We start from the raw sequence: 18,261 nt of genomic DNA on the forward strand, positions 1-18,261 counted from the left end.
AGGATCATTGAGGATGATGAGGATCATTTAATTAACTAGTAGATATCACTTGAATGTAATGCAGAAATATTCAAAACATTGCTGTGAAAAATGTGGGCCTTGGATGCTTTGTTGCTGAATGATTCCCCATTTAGTGTTCTAGCCCGTGATGGCCGCTTGGCGTCCAGCCAACGTTTGAACAATAAATCACACTTTAAAACGAAGAAAAACATTTGTTCACTTATGTCATATGTAAAGCATGTCTCCTGTAAGACGCACTCTAAAAATTGACAGAGTTATCCGCGCATTGCCTGTGAAAATCACCTATCTTAAAAAGCGACGAGCTCAGCAAACATACCTAACGTAAGGACTCGCCAAAACGAAATAAAATGTGATAATTGGCCCTGTAGATAGAATCCGATGGCACTCAAGTTTCCTGGCCACAACTTTGTCTTTCCACGGCTGCCTTTCTTAAGTTTGGCTAAAATTACTAATTGCAGGCCAGTCTTATCTCAGCTTGTTCTGACTTTACTACACAAATGCCAAAATTAATGATAGGAAAAACTGTACCTTAATTTGCGGTCTTGGTTATCAGAACTTGAGTAAATCGTTGAAACAGAGTCTGTCCTTCTCCTTTCAAGAAAGCAGTCACTCGATAGAGTTGCATTCGTTTTGTCAGACTCAGCTGAGGACGACTTACTTGACTGAAATTCGATAAGGTTTTTCTTACAAGCTCGTGACTCTTCAAACCGAAGAACTGAGTGTAATTCAGGAGAGGAGGCCACTGACTCCGAATCTTGTGAGAATTGGCGTGATAGATAGGTAGAAGGATGCATAGCTGATTGAACTCCAGAAGGGAGTGTCCTAGAATCTTTAGGTTTTTCTGAAAATAAAAGAAAAACAACTGAATTTTATCTCTGTCTGATTCTTGAACCATTCCTCTGACCTGTTTGATGAGACCTGTTTTCGAAAATTTTTTATGTCTAATGAAGTATTTGTATCACTGTGTATTTACTGATGTAAATCATGAAGACAATGGTTTTGTTTTTTTTAGCAGTTGGTTCAATAGCTCATTCGTTGTGGAATAAGTGCAAGGTTCCTGACACTGAGAATCGTGATTGAGACTCAAAAAAAATGATGGGCAACCACAATAGTACACCTAAGAGCTCAGTAATCTCACAAAAACCGTCGTCAAAGACTTGTTCTAAGCCTGTCATCAGCCCCATCATTCAAAGAAAATCTGAACGACTGTAGATCACCTGGTAGCTCAAAGAACACACTTAAAACTCTTGACAGCCTTGCTTCAAGCTCCAGGACCCACATGTGCCGGTGTTGTAAAATCACGGATATTTCTGATTCCAAGGTATTCATCCTACTGCAAATATCCAGGATTATACGAGAGATAATTGAGAGAGTATTTTACATTGACTAATCATTTTTTCCTATAGAAACAGGGCAATTGCTCTATGTTTTTCATAGCATACTTAATAAACTAAACACCATAATTAAATTTGTGATTTTTTCAAATTCATCATATATATATATATATATATATAAAACTAATTACCATTATTTTTTAAAAGTTTAAGGAGATACATTCTAACAGAAAGAATATATTTTTTTCTCCAAAACTAATACAGATAAATTTGGATTGGTAAGGGAGGCTTTTCCATCATACTCTCAGCTTTCCAAGAAGTACTTAATTTTTTTATTTGGTGCACAGATTTGGGAGTCACGCCATTTTTCCGCTTCCGACTCTTACAGCTGCAAGTCCAAAAATATTTGTGTGCTGTGGAATGCTCTTTGCTTGACACTTTCTTGTAATTCTATAAATAAGCTGCTCAATTTCAATGGAAAAATAATTGTCGATTGATTAGGTAATTCTACCAAAAATAATTATTAGAGGCACAATATTTTAGAAATTTGGATTAAAGAAAATTCGACGGAAAGCAGAGTGAACCACTGCAGACTATAAGACTCGAACAAACAAGGCTGAATGTGAAACTACAACTAAGATGAAGTGAGCCTCATGTGACTAATATATTTCAATAAAATGTTGGATATAATGATAAGTAAAAAGGGTATCCCGAGATAAGCATGCTAAAATTCCCTTGCGAATGGATTTTTATTTCACCATTTTAAGTCATCAAGGGTGTCCGAAAACTTAGGTTTTGAAAGATTTTAGTCCCCCAACCTCCTCCAACCCCATCAGACCCCCAAAGACAGCTTTTATGGGCTATTTTTGACTATGTCAACCTCTTTTCTCCCTATATTTCGTAATCTCTGATAGAATTGAACCAAAATTTGTCAGAATCTACATCAATCAGCTTAGTTTTTATAAAAAAAATTCATTGTCATCGGATAATATTTTAGCTTCTAAAAAAAATCGTAAAATTTTAAACATTTTCATTTGTTTCCTTTTTTCGTGGCTAGGAGACGTATGGAAACGAGGACACAACCAAAAAATATCCCTCTTCATAAATTATACATCCAATAAGTTACAGAAAAAATTTTGTGTTGATCAGAGTGATGCACAACATAAAAACTCAATTTTCTGTCCTCAAACCGGTCTAATAACCACCATACCCTCCTTTGATGACTAGGTGTTTAGGAATGAAGAGAGAAACATTAGGTTTCATTGTCTGACCACTTAGGTGATCCACTTCAGTAGCTTGAGTCAAAATTTCGTGTTGATCGGAATGGTGCTCAACACCTAAGACTGCAATTTTCTAACCTCAAAACGCCCAAAATATCTAAATCAGCACCCATTATCACTCCGTGTGAAAAAAAAGGGAGGTACATCCGATCGTATTGACCTACCTTATGAGTTAAACACTGAAGTACCTTGAGTCAAAAGGACTATGTGCAAAACGGGCCATTTGGGGCTCGGGGCGGATACCTTTAAGACTTGCCCTATTCATTCACCTAACAATCCCCCATCTTTTCCCAAAGTTTCAAGCCCCCCAAAAATTTTGGGGTGACGCGGCGGGGGGTCAAAGTTAAAAACCGGAAAAATTTCGCGAATTTATTACTCGAAAACCCAGAAGTTTTGGAGAACGCGGTATAAACGAGCGTATTCAGCGTGACAAGAGCTTTCAGAAAATGTAAAACATCATAGATCATAGGGTTTTGTCAACTTCAGCTCGAGTTATCGCCTCCGAAGCGCCAGAACGCTCCAAAAAGACCCCTTATTTTTGCACGTTTGAGCCGATTTAAAAAAGCCATTTTTTTATTTTGATGAAAAACTGATATGTTGTTCCGGACTCTCTGTAGCCCCTTTGCCCCTGTACGCTATTTTAAACTGCGCGTGGCGACGGATCAGGAGACATGTGACAACAATGCGAGGTCGGCAGAGGAGTGTGATTCGCCGAACTGAGTGAGAGGGGACGTTTTCCTTCCGATCAACGCCGCGTGCGCAGTTTAAAATGGCCGATTTTCCCGACCTTCGCTCCTTTCCGCTCTTATAACTCGTGACCAAAACATTTCCCCAGCATGCGGTACAGAGCTAGAGGGGCTACAGAGAGTCAGGAACAATATATCAGTTTTTCATCAAAATACAAAAATGGTTTTTTTTTTTTTTTTTTTTTTTTTTTTAATCGGCCCGAACGTGAAAAAATAAGGGGTCTTTTTGGAGCGTACCGGCGCTTCGGAGGCGATAACTCGAGCTGAAGTTGACAAAACTCTATGATGTTATACATTTTCTGAAAGCTCTCGTCACGCTGAATACGCTCCTTTAAACCGCGTTTTCCAAAACTTCTGGGTTTTTGAGTAATAAATTCGCGAAATTTTTCCGGTTTTTAACTTTGACCCCCCGCCGCGTCACCCCAAAATTTTTGGGGGGCTTGAAACTTTGGGAAAAGATGGGGGATTGTTAGGTGAATAAATAGGGCAAGTCTTAAAGGTATCCGCCCCGAGCCCCAAATGACCCGTTTTGCACGTAGTCCTTTTGTGTTGATCAGAGTGTTGCGCAACACCCAAGCAAGCAATTTTCTAACCTTAAAACGCCCAAAATGTCTATGTCAGAACCCATTATCACTCCGTGTGAAAAAAAAGAAAGGTACATCCGATTTTATTGTCCTACCTCATGCATTAAACACTAAAGTACTGTAATGGGGGGGGGGGAGGGGGGATGAAAGATCCAACGCACGTAGTCAAATGGTAGAGCTCATCAATATAATCGATATGACACACGACAGACACTGGATACACTTGGCTAAGGTGATATCTCTAAATCGTGGCCCAATGATACGACGACCGCGCCGCGGGTCCCTCAGAGTATATATCTCGGTAGCATCCGGAAGAACGATGACGTCCAAGATGTCATTGCGATGACCAATGCTCCAAGGTAGAGACTCTGAGGTCGCCGAAATGCACGCGCGAGCTTGCGCTCCGAAAAACATGGCCCTACATCCAAGGCGTTGGATGCATCGTGACAATGCGGACATAGAACCATAGGCGATATGACACGCCTTACTACGACGGTACCTTGAGTGAAAATTTCGTGTTGATCAGGGTGGTGAGCAACACCCAAGCAAGCAATTTTGTAACCCCAAAACGCCCAAAATGTCTATGGCAGTACCCATTATCACTCCGTGTGAAAAAAAGAGCGGTGCATCCGATTGTATTGTCCTACCTCATAATTTGGACACTAAAGTACATTTAGTCAAAATTTCGTTTCCACACGCCTCCTAGCCACGAAAAAAGGAAAACAATGAAAATGTTAATGTTAATTTTTTTAAAAGCTAAAATATTATCCGATGATAATAATTTTTTTTTTTAAAAACTAAGCTGATTGATGTAGATTCTGACAAATTTTGGTTCAATTCTATCGAGGATTACGAAAGATCTGGGAAAAAGATGTTAACACAGTCAAAAATAACTCATAAAAGCGGTCTTAGGGAGTCTGAGGGGGTTGGAGGAGGTTGGGGGGCTAAAATCCCCCAAAAGTAGGGGGTAGTAAGGGTTTTCGAGTAATAAATTCGCGAAATTTTTCCGGTTTTTAACTTTGACCCCCCGCCGCGTCACCCCAAAATTTTTGGGGGGCTTGAAACTTTGGGAAAAGATGGGGGATTGTTAGGTGAATGAATAGGGCAAGTCTTAAAGGTATCCGCCCCGAGCCCCAAATGGCCCGTTTTGCACATAGTCCTTTTGACTCAAGGTACTTCAGTGTTTAACTCATAAGGTAGGTCAATACGATCGGATGTACCTCCCTTTTTTTTCACACGGAGTGATAATGGGTGCTGATTTAGATATTTTGGGCGTTTTGAGGTTAGAAAATTGCAGTCTTAGGTGTTGAGCACCATTCCGATCAACACGAAATTTTGACTCAAGCTACTGAAGTGGATCACCTAAGTGGTCAGACAATGAAACCTAATGTTTCTCTCTTCATTCCTAAACACCTAGTCATCAAAGGAGGGTATGGTGGTTATTAGACCGGTTTGAGGACAGAAAATTGAGTTTTTATGTTGTGCATCACTCTGATCAACACAAAATTTTTTCTGTAACTTATTGGATGTATAATTTATGAAGAGGGATATTTTTTGGTTGTGTCCTCGTTTCCATACGTCTCCTAGCCACGAAAAAAGGAAACAAATGAAAATGTTTAAAATTTTACGATTTTTTTTAGAAGCTAAAATATTATCCGATGACAATGAATTTTTTTTATAAAAACTAAGCTGATTGATGTAGATTCTGACAAATTTTGGTTCAATTCTATCAGAGATTACGAAATATAGGGAGAAAAGAGGTTGACATAGTCAAAAATAGCCCATAAAAGCTGTCTTTGGGGGTCTGATGGGGTTGGAGGAGGTTGGGGGACTAAAATCTTTCAAAACCTAAGTTTTCGGACACCCTTGATGACTTAAAATGGTGAAATAAAAATCCATTCACAAGGGCATTTTGACATGCTTATCCCAGGATACACTTTCAATCCTATCAAAAGTGAATTTTCCTTTTAAATCGTAGGAGAGAAGGAGGAGACAGGAAAACATTGCAAAAGTACATTGAGGTTCCTCAGTTTTTTCTCATTTCTATCTCCCCTTCTTCCACTCAGATCTTTTTTTCTGCATTGAAAGGCCGTAACGGGTCCTTACCAGGTAGTAGTGATTGAGGTCCTGTGTGCCTAAGATCTTCTACTGTGGCACCATGACGCGAACTGTTAAAGCATTGATGAATCCTATTTGGGCCTGCATGATGGGCTTCAAAAACATCATTGGCAGGTATTGAGGAGTTGCAAAAATGAGAGGTTGAAAAGGGGGGTGTTTCTTGGTTTGGTTCTTTTTCCGTGCCTGAAATATGGTTTAAGGGACTGTCCACCTAGAAATTAAAATGCATACCTAGTACACAAACATTTAAGTTTTTAAGCATTTTATCACTACATAAAAATTGTTATTTTTTTTTTTTTATTTGAAGCAGTAGTGCCACTGATTACTAAATTCTTCTTCTTTCACCAATTGATCAGGACAGAATTCTTCTGCCTTCAAGAAAAAAAAGCTGTCAAACTATGAACCATACACTGCACTCGTTTTCCCTTGCCAATGTTTTTGTCCAATGGTTTTTCATGTGGTTAAGGTTTTTAATGAGGCAGTATTCCCTGTAAATGATGAGCTTCATAAAATGAAAATGTCCCTGAGGTTCACTTCAAATTTGTCTCACTTTACTTGTTTTATTCAGAAAAGTACGGCAGATGATGCGTTCTCAGTTCATCAAATAAATTGAGGTTTAACCATGTAGAATCTCCTTTAGAGGTACCTGGAATTCCCGCAGATAAGCAGAATTTAATGGCATTACCCCTGGCGTCGTCGCTTCAAGATCATAGCCAAGTGAGAAATTGGGATGAGACAGCTAAACATTTTCAAAATGATGACAAGAATCAGGACAACATTTGGATAGAAACAGTATACTGTTTGTGAAGAAGAGCATCTGCCCCCGATGTGGTGAAACTCAGATGGTCTAACGAAGGCGTGCTCAATAGCCCAATTCCTCAGTCCAAAGATGAAGATACAGAACACTCAAGAATTGGATATATACTAACTAATCACAGTTAAAATGAATGACATGCTTTAATTACAATATTTCGATATTCTTAACAACTCTTATGAGCAAAGCTTATGGGGGGAGAATGTCAAGTCAAAACTGCTGATACTAATACTTCTAGGTTAGATGTCAGTTTTCATTCTTTTCTACACTGTCAACATGTGATGATTATAAATAATAATCCAATTATTTCCTAGTGAATTTCAATGTTGTTATTTAACTCAACAGGGGGAATAAACGCTGGATCAGAAGACATGATGCAAGTTGGGGAACATTCTGCTGGCCTAACTCATTGTGCGCCTTCAAAGGGCAAGAAGATATTTTATTGTTACCACCTATTCAAGTAAGTTGAAATTCTTGCTCATTAAACACTTATTATAAGATTTCGTACTTACTCCGTGGGATGGCAAAGACGGGATTCACAAACAAAAAAACAAGAGACAAGCTGGCAGGACAAAATCACAAACCTTCCAGGATTGAATTTGTCAGTCACAATTCAACTTTTGTAGTAGTATGTGATCCTAGATTGGTCAAAGTTGAAGTTAGGGGGAGTTTGGGCTTGTCAGGTTGGCTTTGCTCTATTGTCGCGTTCTCCAAAGTAAAATTCAAAATGTTCTCCCGGAGTAGATTATCCTTTCATTTTCCCATGTTTTCCTCATCTTTTGTTTTGAATTAAGTAAGAGCAAGTCTTGAGCATCAATTTCGTGCCTTGCACTTATAGGTGGCTCAGCAATAAATTTCTAGGACCATACTGTTGGGTGTAATCGATTCAGTAGGAGGAAACTACAATAAAATTGGATGAGCCCATGAGAAAAAGATTCTGCACAATTTCCTTCCAAATCAAAACACATTTACCTCAACGCACGAACACCATGTCACTATTTAATGGGGTGATATTCGCAGGAATTGGCCATTACTTAGTCTCACTTCTATCTCCCCTATACCGTGGTCACCAAGTCCTTAATGGGTGATCAGCAGCAGATTCTATTCATTAGTATTAGAATCACAAAATAAATGTAAAATATTGCCTGCGGCTATTATAAAAAATACAAACTAAGAAAACTGAGATTAACTAACTCCATTCTTGCTCAAAACAGGGGGTAGTAAACTTCTTGGCAGTTCATTGTTAACAGATTGCTTTACATTGGTCAGCTCTGGCATAACATCTTTCCTTTGTTTCCGATTTTGAAACTCCTTGAACTGAAAATTGAAAAACAAGATATTTAATTTAAGTCAATTCAAAAAAGAACAAGAGGGGAATTCATAACAATGTGGTGAAAAGTACCTTAACAAATAAATGTGAAGTTCGGTATCTGAAGAAACGGACATAGGATATGCTACGAGCAACATAGATGGATTTCTGAAGAAGGTGGGTAGGAATTCCTGGATGAGATTGGGTCCGTAGTGATAAAGTGCGTCAGATAATGGAAGTCAAAAATGACACCATATTCAACTTCAACATCATGACCAGACAGCTCATCTGGTATGATCATGTTGGCAGGATGAGGGATGAAAGAGTACTACAGCAGATGCTTGATTGGATTAATCCTAAAAGGAAACACAGGAGACACCCGGTGAAAGGGTGGTAACAGAGGGATTTAAATGAAACGAGGGACGTTACAGCATTATGGACGAGATTTCAGGCTTTAGGGATATTTTTCGACGGATTTTGTTGAAAATTAGTGGCACGCCGTATTTTTCGACGGGAAATTCGAATTTTTGGTCATATTTTCAAAATCCAAGATGGCGGCCGTTGCCTTAAATGCCAAGTCAGCTCCTGTTCGATCGATTTTCCTGAAACTCGGTAACCGGAGGTATTCTTCGACGGGAAACTCGAATATTTGGTCAGATTTTCAAAATTTCAAACCCCCAGCTGGCGGCCGTGGCCTACAATGCTATCTCGGCTCCTGATCCATCGATTTTTGTGAAATTCAGTACTAGGGGGTGTATTTCGACGGGGAACTTGAATTATTATTGAACAGATTTTCAAAATTCAAACATCCAAGATGGTGGCCCTGACCTAAAATACTTTTTCGGCTCCTGTTCAATCGATTTTCGTGAAACTCGGCATGAGAGGGTTTTTTTCGACGGGAAACTCGAATTTTTGGTCAGATTTCATTAATTTTAAAATCCAAGATCGCAGCCGTGGCCAAATACTTATGCTATCTTGGCTTTACTTCGATCAATTTTCGTGAAATTCGAAGTCAAGGGGTATTTTTTAACGAGAAACTCGAAGTTTTGGTCTGATTTTCGACGTTTCGAAATCGAAGGTGGTGGCCGCGCTCTATATTGCTGTCTCGGCTCCTGGAACATCGATTTCTGTGAAAATTGGTGAACAAGAAGATGAAGACGAAGATGTTGGCTTCTTAATAATGTTAAAAACTATGTGGGGCAATGGCCGCTCGCGGAGTGAGTCGCAATTAAATGGGTCCAGGGGCACTCCCCGGCTAGGCGTGTCAGCTCGCAAAGCGAGCTAATCACGGCTTGTTAAATAAATAAAGCTAAGTTGCCAAAATTTCATGAACACTTCACAAAAAAACTGTCGAAGAGATTTCCTTCAAACTTAGCAAGAATGAAGCTAAGAACCACCTTTACAAGTCTGAAATTTCAAATTTAGAGAAAAACGCTGCTGAGGCCTAAAATAAAGAAAAGTTGTTTCTCCCTATATTACTGCATTGGGGATACGAGGTTGTTCACGGGCACCACGCCGAACAGGTTCAATCCTGTCGCGTGACGTCACAGCATTGTAGACGAGATTTTAGGTTTCAGGGGGTATTTTTCGACGGATTTAAGTGATAATTGGTCAAAGATTGAGGATGGTTGACCGTCTTGTCTTATTGTGAAGGATCCCGCACACCCCTAATGGGAAAAAGCACCATGAAGGATCCTTAATTTTTTTAAGGCATTTGATTCTCCTCAAGATGCTGATTAAAAGTAGGTAATCATTGCGTTAACTTTCTACGATGCACCGTTTTTGCCAAAAACGGCCGAGAAGATTCAATTATTTGGCGACAATGAATCAAAAAGAACAAAGCATTCGCTTTAGAGACATGAGGAAGAGGTGAATAGAGCGGGAGAGAGAGAGAGAGAGAGAGGGAGAGAGAGAGAGAGAGAAACTGATTTGGATGGTCAAGCAGAACGGCGTGCGGAATCCGAGAAAAGACTGCCGCTTGGCGCTGGAGTTCCCCTGATTTCCTTGCTGACACACAGTCGACCGTTCTCTCAAAGGCTGAAATGAAGAGACTTTCCAGCTCTTCATCGCAGAATAATTGAATCTTCTTGGCCGTTTTTTTGCGAAAACGGTGCATCATAGAAAGTTGCGCAAAAATTGCTTTGGATCAGCGTCTTAAGGAGATTCGAATGCCATAAAAAAATTAAGGATTCTTCATGGTGCACTTTCCCATCAGAGGTGTGCGGGGTCCTTTTCTCTCGGATTTTACGGATTTTTCTTGTAGGATTTTAGAATTAGGCAATACTTACTCAGGGTTCATACAGCCTTAGTGTTAAAAATTCAAGCACTTTTCAAGCACATTTTTCTGAATTTTCAAGCACTTTCAAGAGCCTTTTAGAAACAGTTTTGAGCGAGTTTCAAGAAATTTCTCCACAGGACCTTTGGCATAAAAACTCCAAATAGCGAGACAGATATCAACAACCAACTAAAATGAGTATTTTCCTCTAATTAAAAAATACACTGATGTATAAATAAAAAAACTATCCCAAGTGTCAGTACCAATTCTGACAACCCAGTAAGTAAATACCTCTAAATCCTAAGCAAAAAAAGTAAAATCCTGGCTCGCCGCATGAGTTTTCGATCAACTACCCATCCATACTTACACCTGAATGTTTTATTCCAATTTATTCAAAACGTTGGTTTAAAAGTATAAAAAAAAAATTAATAATAATAAATAAATATCTTACCCTAATATTCATTGAGACAAAGTTAATCATTAATAAGTGATGGAAATCGATAGGTATAAGATGGGCTGAAGATGATGCAACTTATGAAAGAGTTAATAGAAAATCTGCATGCTATCCGATGGGTTAAATTCATGAGAATAGTAGGGTACTTGGACAAGAAGCTCAAAATTGAAGATTCATTCTTGATAGAGCTGAAGCAAGATGTTTTCTGATAGTCTTTCACTATTGTAAAAATATTTGAATTTTAAAAGTGGGATTTCTTAATTTGAAGCTACATGTATGGAGTATGTCTGGAGTATGGAACGGCACATCATTTGAAAAAAGAGTATTTGTAAACACTAAAAAACCGGACGAAATAAGAAAAAAAAACCGGCGCGGAGCGAGCCCCCTCAAACCCCCCCCCCCCCCCCAGGACGCGCGCTTCGCGCGCGTTTTTTAGTTTGAGGTCCGGCCTCAGTTGTTCTGTCCTTTAAGTGAACCGCGCGTCCACCGAGGGAAGAATGTATTTTCCGAAGGGAGAGGCGGGGGCGGGGAGTTATCAATCTTTGGAGTTTGGATTTACGTTTACACTGTTGGAGACATTGATTGAATAAGGACTTCATGTCGCCAGATTGCAACAACAATCCTCATGTAATGTCTGATATGAAAAAGTGTCAACAAACGCTGTGGCAAGCTTGAATGACGATGGATAGAGAACGCAGTTTTCCCCCAGCCAAGCCCCCCCAGGACGCGCGCTTCGCGCGCGTCTTTTCAGAGTCGTCTGCACATTTAGTTTTTCTTCTTTTTAAGTGTCCCGCGCATCCACCGCGGGAAGAAAGTGTACTTCCCGAAGTGGGATTTTTGTGGGCCGCTGTGCCACGAACAGTTCTTCCAAATACTATCTTCACCTGACCCACTGTGCGACGTGCAGTTTGTCCAAAATCTTCCTTCCCTTGAACCACTGAGCGACGAAAAGCTTGTTCAAAGACTTCTTACCCCTGATCCACTGTGCGACGAAAATTTTGTCCAAAAACTTCCCCTGACCCTCTGTGCGACGAAAATTTTGTCCAAAAACTTCTTCCCCCTGACCCACTGTGCGACGATCAGCTTGTCCAAAAACTTTCTCCCTCGACCCACTGTGCGGCCCTGCTTTGGCTGGCTCCCCTCATGCCGCGCACCCCTCGCCTAAAACTTTCAAAGCTCGCCATTTTTAAACGGCTCGATCGATTTAGCTCAAATTCAATACCAAACCGGTCCTAGGGGAGAACTACCACCCGTAAAAATTTCAGCTCAAAATATCCATTTTCGCTCGAGTTATCGAGTGGACAAGATTTGACCTCCTCCCACTTTCGAGCCCCACCCCTCAAAACCTATTGCCTCAAATTTCAATTTTTTTTCGCAGAATAGTAGTTCTAATGAGTCTCTACTAAATGCAAAAAAAATTGGTCAAAATATCTTTCAACGTAAGAAAGATATAACTACTTAAAAATCGAAAAATCTTAAAAAGGCGGATATATATATATATATATATATATATATATATATATATATATATATATATATATATACACGAATTTGAATGGCATATATTTTCGTGATCTACGACCCGTGATCGGTGCTCTTCACGAGGTCTCGGGTCTGGGTCCGACATCATGGGAGAATGCAATAGTGTATTTTCTTCGGAAAATACACTAAAAGTTATAGATTTCAACCGAGACTTATTGTTCTTCTTCACAACTGTTTAGAGAGTTTCGAAATTTCTCCTTCAACGATTGCCAACTCTTCTTTTTTTCTTTTGACACTTTGGCGGAAACTATTCGACTTATCAATTAATGAAAGATCTTGCTTCATTTCAGCTTGTTCTGCCAGGTCGTCTGCGCCTTTTTCTAAGGTCTTTACATCTTCACATAAGCGTTTTTTTCTCTCTTGTAGAGATTTTGTTTTTTCAGACTTTTCATTTTTAATAGCTGTGAGAGCCTTGATTTTCTTTCCTTCCTCTAAATCTACTGTGAGCACCTGATACACTTTGTCTTAACTCTTTGGTTATTACAATACTGGATAAGCTCTCCATTTCATCAGTAAACTCATGTACATAACGCTGTGCTATGTAAGATTGTTCCTTTAAATTTTCAACTTCTAGGTTTTTGTTTATACTAAAACCTCTCTCCACTGATCCTTGTCCATGACTCAATAGTAGAAATATTTTGACAACTCTCCATAAAGTTTTATACTCATCTTTGTCGATAAAGTTAAAATGAAACTCATCAACTCTTGACTTCTCTTTATAAGGCTCATAGTGTGCAAAGGCGACAGCTTTCTATAATTCTTCTTCTTCATCCCCTCCCAAGAGTATCGTCGAAACTGACTCCGCTCTGTTGCCATGCCCCCGACACAACGGCGCACGTAGGCCTACATCCCCTCTTGTCGTTTTCGTTCACTTGTCTTGCAGCGACGAAACACTGAGCAGGCAACTCAGCAGAGTAATTCTCGTTTCAGTTTCAACACGTTTTAATACTTTCCAACGTACGTCTGAAAAGTCGAATGCTTTCTCATTTGACCTCCGAAAAGTGGATCTGAGAAATTCAAGCACGTTTTCAAGCACTCTCCAAAAAAATCAAGCACTTTCAAGGCCTTGAATTTTTTTCTTTTAAAATCAAGCACTTTTCAAGCTTACACGCACCCTGTTACTTAGGTATCAGATTTTTACTTTTGAGCAGTAGACCGGTGTGCCATATTAAACCAAGACTGATTTTACACCTAGGAAGACTGTAGCACTGTGTTTTTTTCCTTGATAGATTGGGTTATCTGGTCTACTACCCTGTATATTGGCCCTATTGTTGAATGGTTAGGGTAAAATCCAAATTGGTGTTCTGGGAAAAGGTTTGGGTACTAGTGTAAAATTCTGTTTTCGGGCAGTACTTAGGGAGATTGGTCTTTATGATGGTGGAAGATTGACTGGCTTAACATCCTTAAAGCCGATTGCATGCACACACAGCAAGTGGGGACCTGCAAGTGGCACATTGGTGCCGCTGTGTTGAGTGTTGATCGTGCAAACTGCGCGGCCCGTGCAGTTTGCACGCTCACCGATGTAACCGATGAGCCACTTGCAGATCCCCACTTGCTGAGTTTGCAGTTGGCTTAAGGATGAGGTGTATGACCGCAGTTTCCCATTATCTGGAAAATAATTCAATCTTAGCAGTTCGTTGAATAGAGATGCTAACTACGCTCTGGTTGTGTTTGTTAGTTCTTTTAGTATTTTAATTGTTATAATGTCCAGTCCTGATACTTTTTTGCTGGGCAAATTAAGGATGAAATTTTTAATTTCACTGAGTAATGCTGATTCAGCCTATGGTATGGATTTATGCTATGGATTTTTGCTATGGATTATGGTATGGATTTTTTTATGCTATGGATTTTAATGCCTATGGTATCAGGGGTATTCCCCTCAAATTAATGGAAAGTTACCTGTCTAATCGCACCCAAGTTGTCAAATTGAAAAGTTATAGCTCTGTTGAAGAAATTGAATTAGGAGTTGGGCAAGGCTCAATTCTCGGACTGCTACTCTTTCTACTTTATGTAAATGAACTCTGTAACTATGATTTCTATCAAGCGCTATTAACCATGTTTGCGGACGACTCATCCATTGTATATTGGGGCGATACATGGGAGGAAGTATTTAAAAAGGTATCAGATAGCCTTCAATTTGTCATTCTACCCTGGTTCTCCTCAAATCTTCTAACCCTCAACCTAGAAAAATCCGTCTACATTAAATTCTCCTGTAAGCTTGTTCCAAATGAAATAGATAGATCAATAAAATACCATCATATTAGTTGTAACCGCATAGGCTGTAAATGTGTTCAAATGAAGGAGGTAGACGAGTGGAGATACCTGAAAGTTGTTATCAATCAAAAACTAGCTTGGAATTCCCATGTTAAAACCATGGTTGCAAAACTAAAATCTGTCATCTATTGTCTGCTTAACCTTCGTAAGTACCTCTCTGTCGAAAACTTACGCATGGTTTACTTTGCGTTATACCAAGCTACAGTTTCCTATGGAATAGAAGTATACGGTGCAGCCTTTGACACCATTCTCAAACCAATAATTATATTACTTAATGAGAAGTGCGATTAAAGTTGTATTGAATCTACCTAGGCGATACCCCTCCGAAGAACCGCTATCCCTCTTAAATGTCCCAACCTTTAAACAGTTATACTATAAGGGACTCCTAAATCTGCTCCCATCAGAGATGCCCAACTTTCAAATAGCATGCACAAGAGCTGGGGTCAGTAGAGCAGGTGATTGGCGAGCAATTCTACCGACCATACGACTAGCACTCTCTGAGAAAAATATTGCCTACAATTTGCCTTTGGTGTTCAACCTACTGCCTGAAGCCTTCAGACGTAGGTTGATCACCGAGGGCCGGTTGAGTGCACCCAGTCTTCTCAGAGAGTGGCTAGGTAACGTTTCCTAAAACGAGCAGCAATCCAAAGTCTCTCTATGCCTTCATGTCTAAATCAGTAATTAGGGTCTTAAATTTTAATGTGTTCTTTCTTTTTCTTCTCTTTTGTTTTATACCTTGTTATATTGTCACTAAGTTGATCTAAGTTCTTAGAAGACTGAGCTAAGTAGGCAGTGGTGCCAATCGTCTATGATTTCTTTTATTTCTTTTACAATTAGTTCATGTTTTACTACTTTTGCCGCACGAGGCTAGACCTCTTGGCATTTTTTACTTTGTAGTGGCCTTAACTTAATTTGTATTATGTTTTTTCTTTTATTAATAAATTAAATCTGATCTGAAATCTGATTGGACAGTGATTTTTGAAACTATGTCAGCACGACAAGACAAGACAAGACATAGCTCTATCTTAACCATGCAGTATATCGCACTTCAATGTCTCATCAGGCTGCTTTAAACTTTCAATAATCGACTCGCTACTAGGTCCGTTGGGAGTGGTGACTCGAGGAATTTATTCATCTCTAAAGATAGAGAGATTGAATCGTTAGTTCGGAAAAGTAATTATGACGAGTGTATGAACGGACAGATCTGACGTGGCTGGGTAAGGTTAGGATAAACAAAACAAGAAATAAATTTCGGAGAAAGTGTGGGATGCGGATGCGTGAATCATAAAGTTAAGAAGAATCATCTACGTACCGTCTTTTTCGCTGCGGCCAATTTTTCAGCTTTATCTCCCATTTTTTGCGGTTTCAACAAGAAAATCACAGTGGTAGTTCACATTATTTACCAACAAATGTTTTTCGGTTTCGGCATGACATAACAGGGACCAGTTCTATAGGACCCTGGACTCCCGTAAGAGTCAATGTAAAAATTCGTGAGCAGGTACTAGTGCTACTATCTCGCGTAGGATCCTTGCAACTCACTGCTGTTATCAGTTGTTGGACTTCATTAAAATCCGTAGGATCGCGTATAACTGCAAAAAATCGAATTTTTCACCGATCAATACCATGCAATCAGCTGCCCGTTATCGATAGGGGTCGAAAAACGCCAAAAATATACTTATTTTTCAAGAATTTAGCCGCCCTATGTGTTATTTTTCAATCTCCGGCCTAACCTCACTTTTGGAGCGGGCGATGGATGAGTCGAGGTTCGGGGGGAAGGATCCTCTGAGTTGACTAGGATCCTACGCGAGAATGCGCTGCAATCACCCGCTCACAACAGAACGGCGTCCTACAGAACTCGTCCCTGGACATAATTAGAGTCCCTTTATACCCAGAGTTAAGACAACTCGATTATCAGCTGACTGACAGCCGGCCTTGGCTGGCCATGGAGGCCGAAACGAGTGCACCCAAACGAACGATATTGAGGGACAAGGATCAGGAATCCTGCGATGTCTGTCACACAAAAACAACAACATCAACTAATTGATCAATTAAAAAGAAAATGAGATTGTTTTGTGAATAATTTCTTATTCTCTTTTCATTTTGGACCGATGGAAATGACAATTTACATTTGATAAACCACAATTAGGTGATATTTTCATTATTCTTGTTCACATTCGAGGTACCGCCATCTTGGTGCACTCGTTTCGGCCTCCATGAGCGAGAACCAATCAGAATTGGATTTTTTTTTAGGCCACTTTCAGCCGAACCAAAAGTGAGTTGTCTTAACTCTGGGTATAAAGGGACTCTAGACATAATTAGAGTACCTGTATAGCGAGAGTATGGACAGATGTGAAACTCCAAAAATCCATCAGGCCTTCACCGATGCTTCTGCGAATAAAGTTAGGGCCCAGAAATGCAGCCAACCTATGAATTTCAATTATCCAGAACGATTTACTAATACTATTGTTACGAACCGTCGTTAATTAAGCACGTGTTTGACTCAGTTAGAGTCCCTTTATACCCAGAGTTACGACAACTCACTTTTGGTTGGGCCAGGATTGGGCTGAAAGTGGCCTAAAAAAAAATCCAATTCTGATTGGTTCTCGCTCATGGAGGCCGAAACTAGTGCACCAAGATGGCGGTACCTCGAATGTGAACAAGAATAATATTGAAAATATTACCTAATTGTGGTTTATCAAGAGTAAATTGTTATTTCCATAGGTCCAAAATGAAAATAGATTAAGAAATTATTCACAAACCAATCTCAGTTTCTTTTTAATTGATCACTTTGTTGATGTTGTTGTTTTTGTGTGACAGACATCGCAGGATTCCTGATCCTTATCCCTCAATATCGTTCGTTCGGGTGCACTAGTTTCGGCCTCCATGGCCAGCCAAGGTTAGAGTCCCTTTATACCCAGAGTTAAGACAACTCGATTATCAGCTGACTGGCAGCCGGCCTTAGCTGGCCATGGAGGCCGAAACGAGTGCACCCAAACGAACGATATTGAGGGATAAGGATCAGGAATCCTGCGATGTCTGTCATACAAAAACAACAACATCAACAAATTGATCAATTAAAAAGAAAATGAGATTGGTTTGTGAATAATTTCTTATTCTCTTTTCATTTTGGACCGATGGAAATGACAATTTACTCTTGATAAACCACAATTAGGTGATATTTTCATTATTCTTGTTCACATTCGAGGTACCGCCATCTTGGTGCACTCGTTTCGGCCTCCATGAGCGAGAACCAATCAGAATTGGATTTTTTTTTAGGCCACTTTCAGCCGAACCAAAAGTGAGTTGTCTTAACTCTGGGTATAAAGGGACTCTAGCCAAGGTCGGCTGCCAGTCAGCTGATAATCGAGTTGTCGTTACTCTGGGTATAAAGGGACTCTAGACTCAGTTTTTGCATAAATTTACTCAATTTCGCGGAAGAACGCTCATTTCTGTACATTCTTTGCCATCATGGTTAGAATAGTTAGAATTGGAATCTGCAGACTGGTAGTG

At 39.7% G+C, this 18,261-nt stretch overlaps 1 protein-coding gene across 3 annotated transcripts in view; it reads right to left on the reverse strand.

Annotated features, from left to right (window-relative positions):
- Positions 1-16,223, reverse strand: part of LOC109040427 (golgin subfamily A member 2) — a 55,790-nt gene extending 39,567 nt beyond the window's left edge. For 2 of the 3 annotated variants that reach the window (XM_072305410.1, XM_072305412.1), the window contains exons 1-5: positions 16,064-16,223; positions 8,092-8,214; positions 6,730-6,822; positions 6,072-6,294; positions 550-862 (exon numbers count right to left, since the gene is read on the reverse strand). In XM_072305410.1, the coding sequence (XP_072161511.1) occupies positions 550-862; positions 6,072-6,294; positions 6,730-6,822; positions 8,092-8,214; positions 16,064-16,105 (794 nt within the window). In that variant the 5' untranslated portion in view covers positions 16,106-16,223. The remainder of the gene's footprint in view (positions 1-549; positions 863-6,071; positions 6,295-6,729; positions 6,823-8,091; positions 8,215-16,063) is intronic. The other variant, XM_072305411.1, reaches the window with a different exon arrangement.
- Positions 16,224-18,261: the final 2,038 nt, after the last annotated feature.

The sequence above is a fragment of the Bemisia tabaci genome, chromosome 10 (assembly GCF_918797505.1).
Source record: "Bemisia tabaci chromosome 10, PGI_BMITA_v3".
NCBI classification, from domain to species: Eukaryota; Metazoa; Arthropoda; class Insecta; order Hemiptera; family Aleyrodidae; genus Bemisia; species Bemisia tabaci.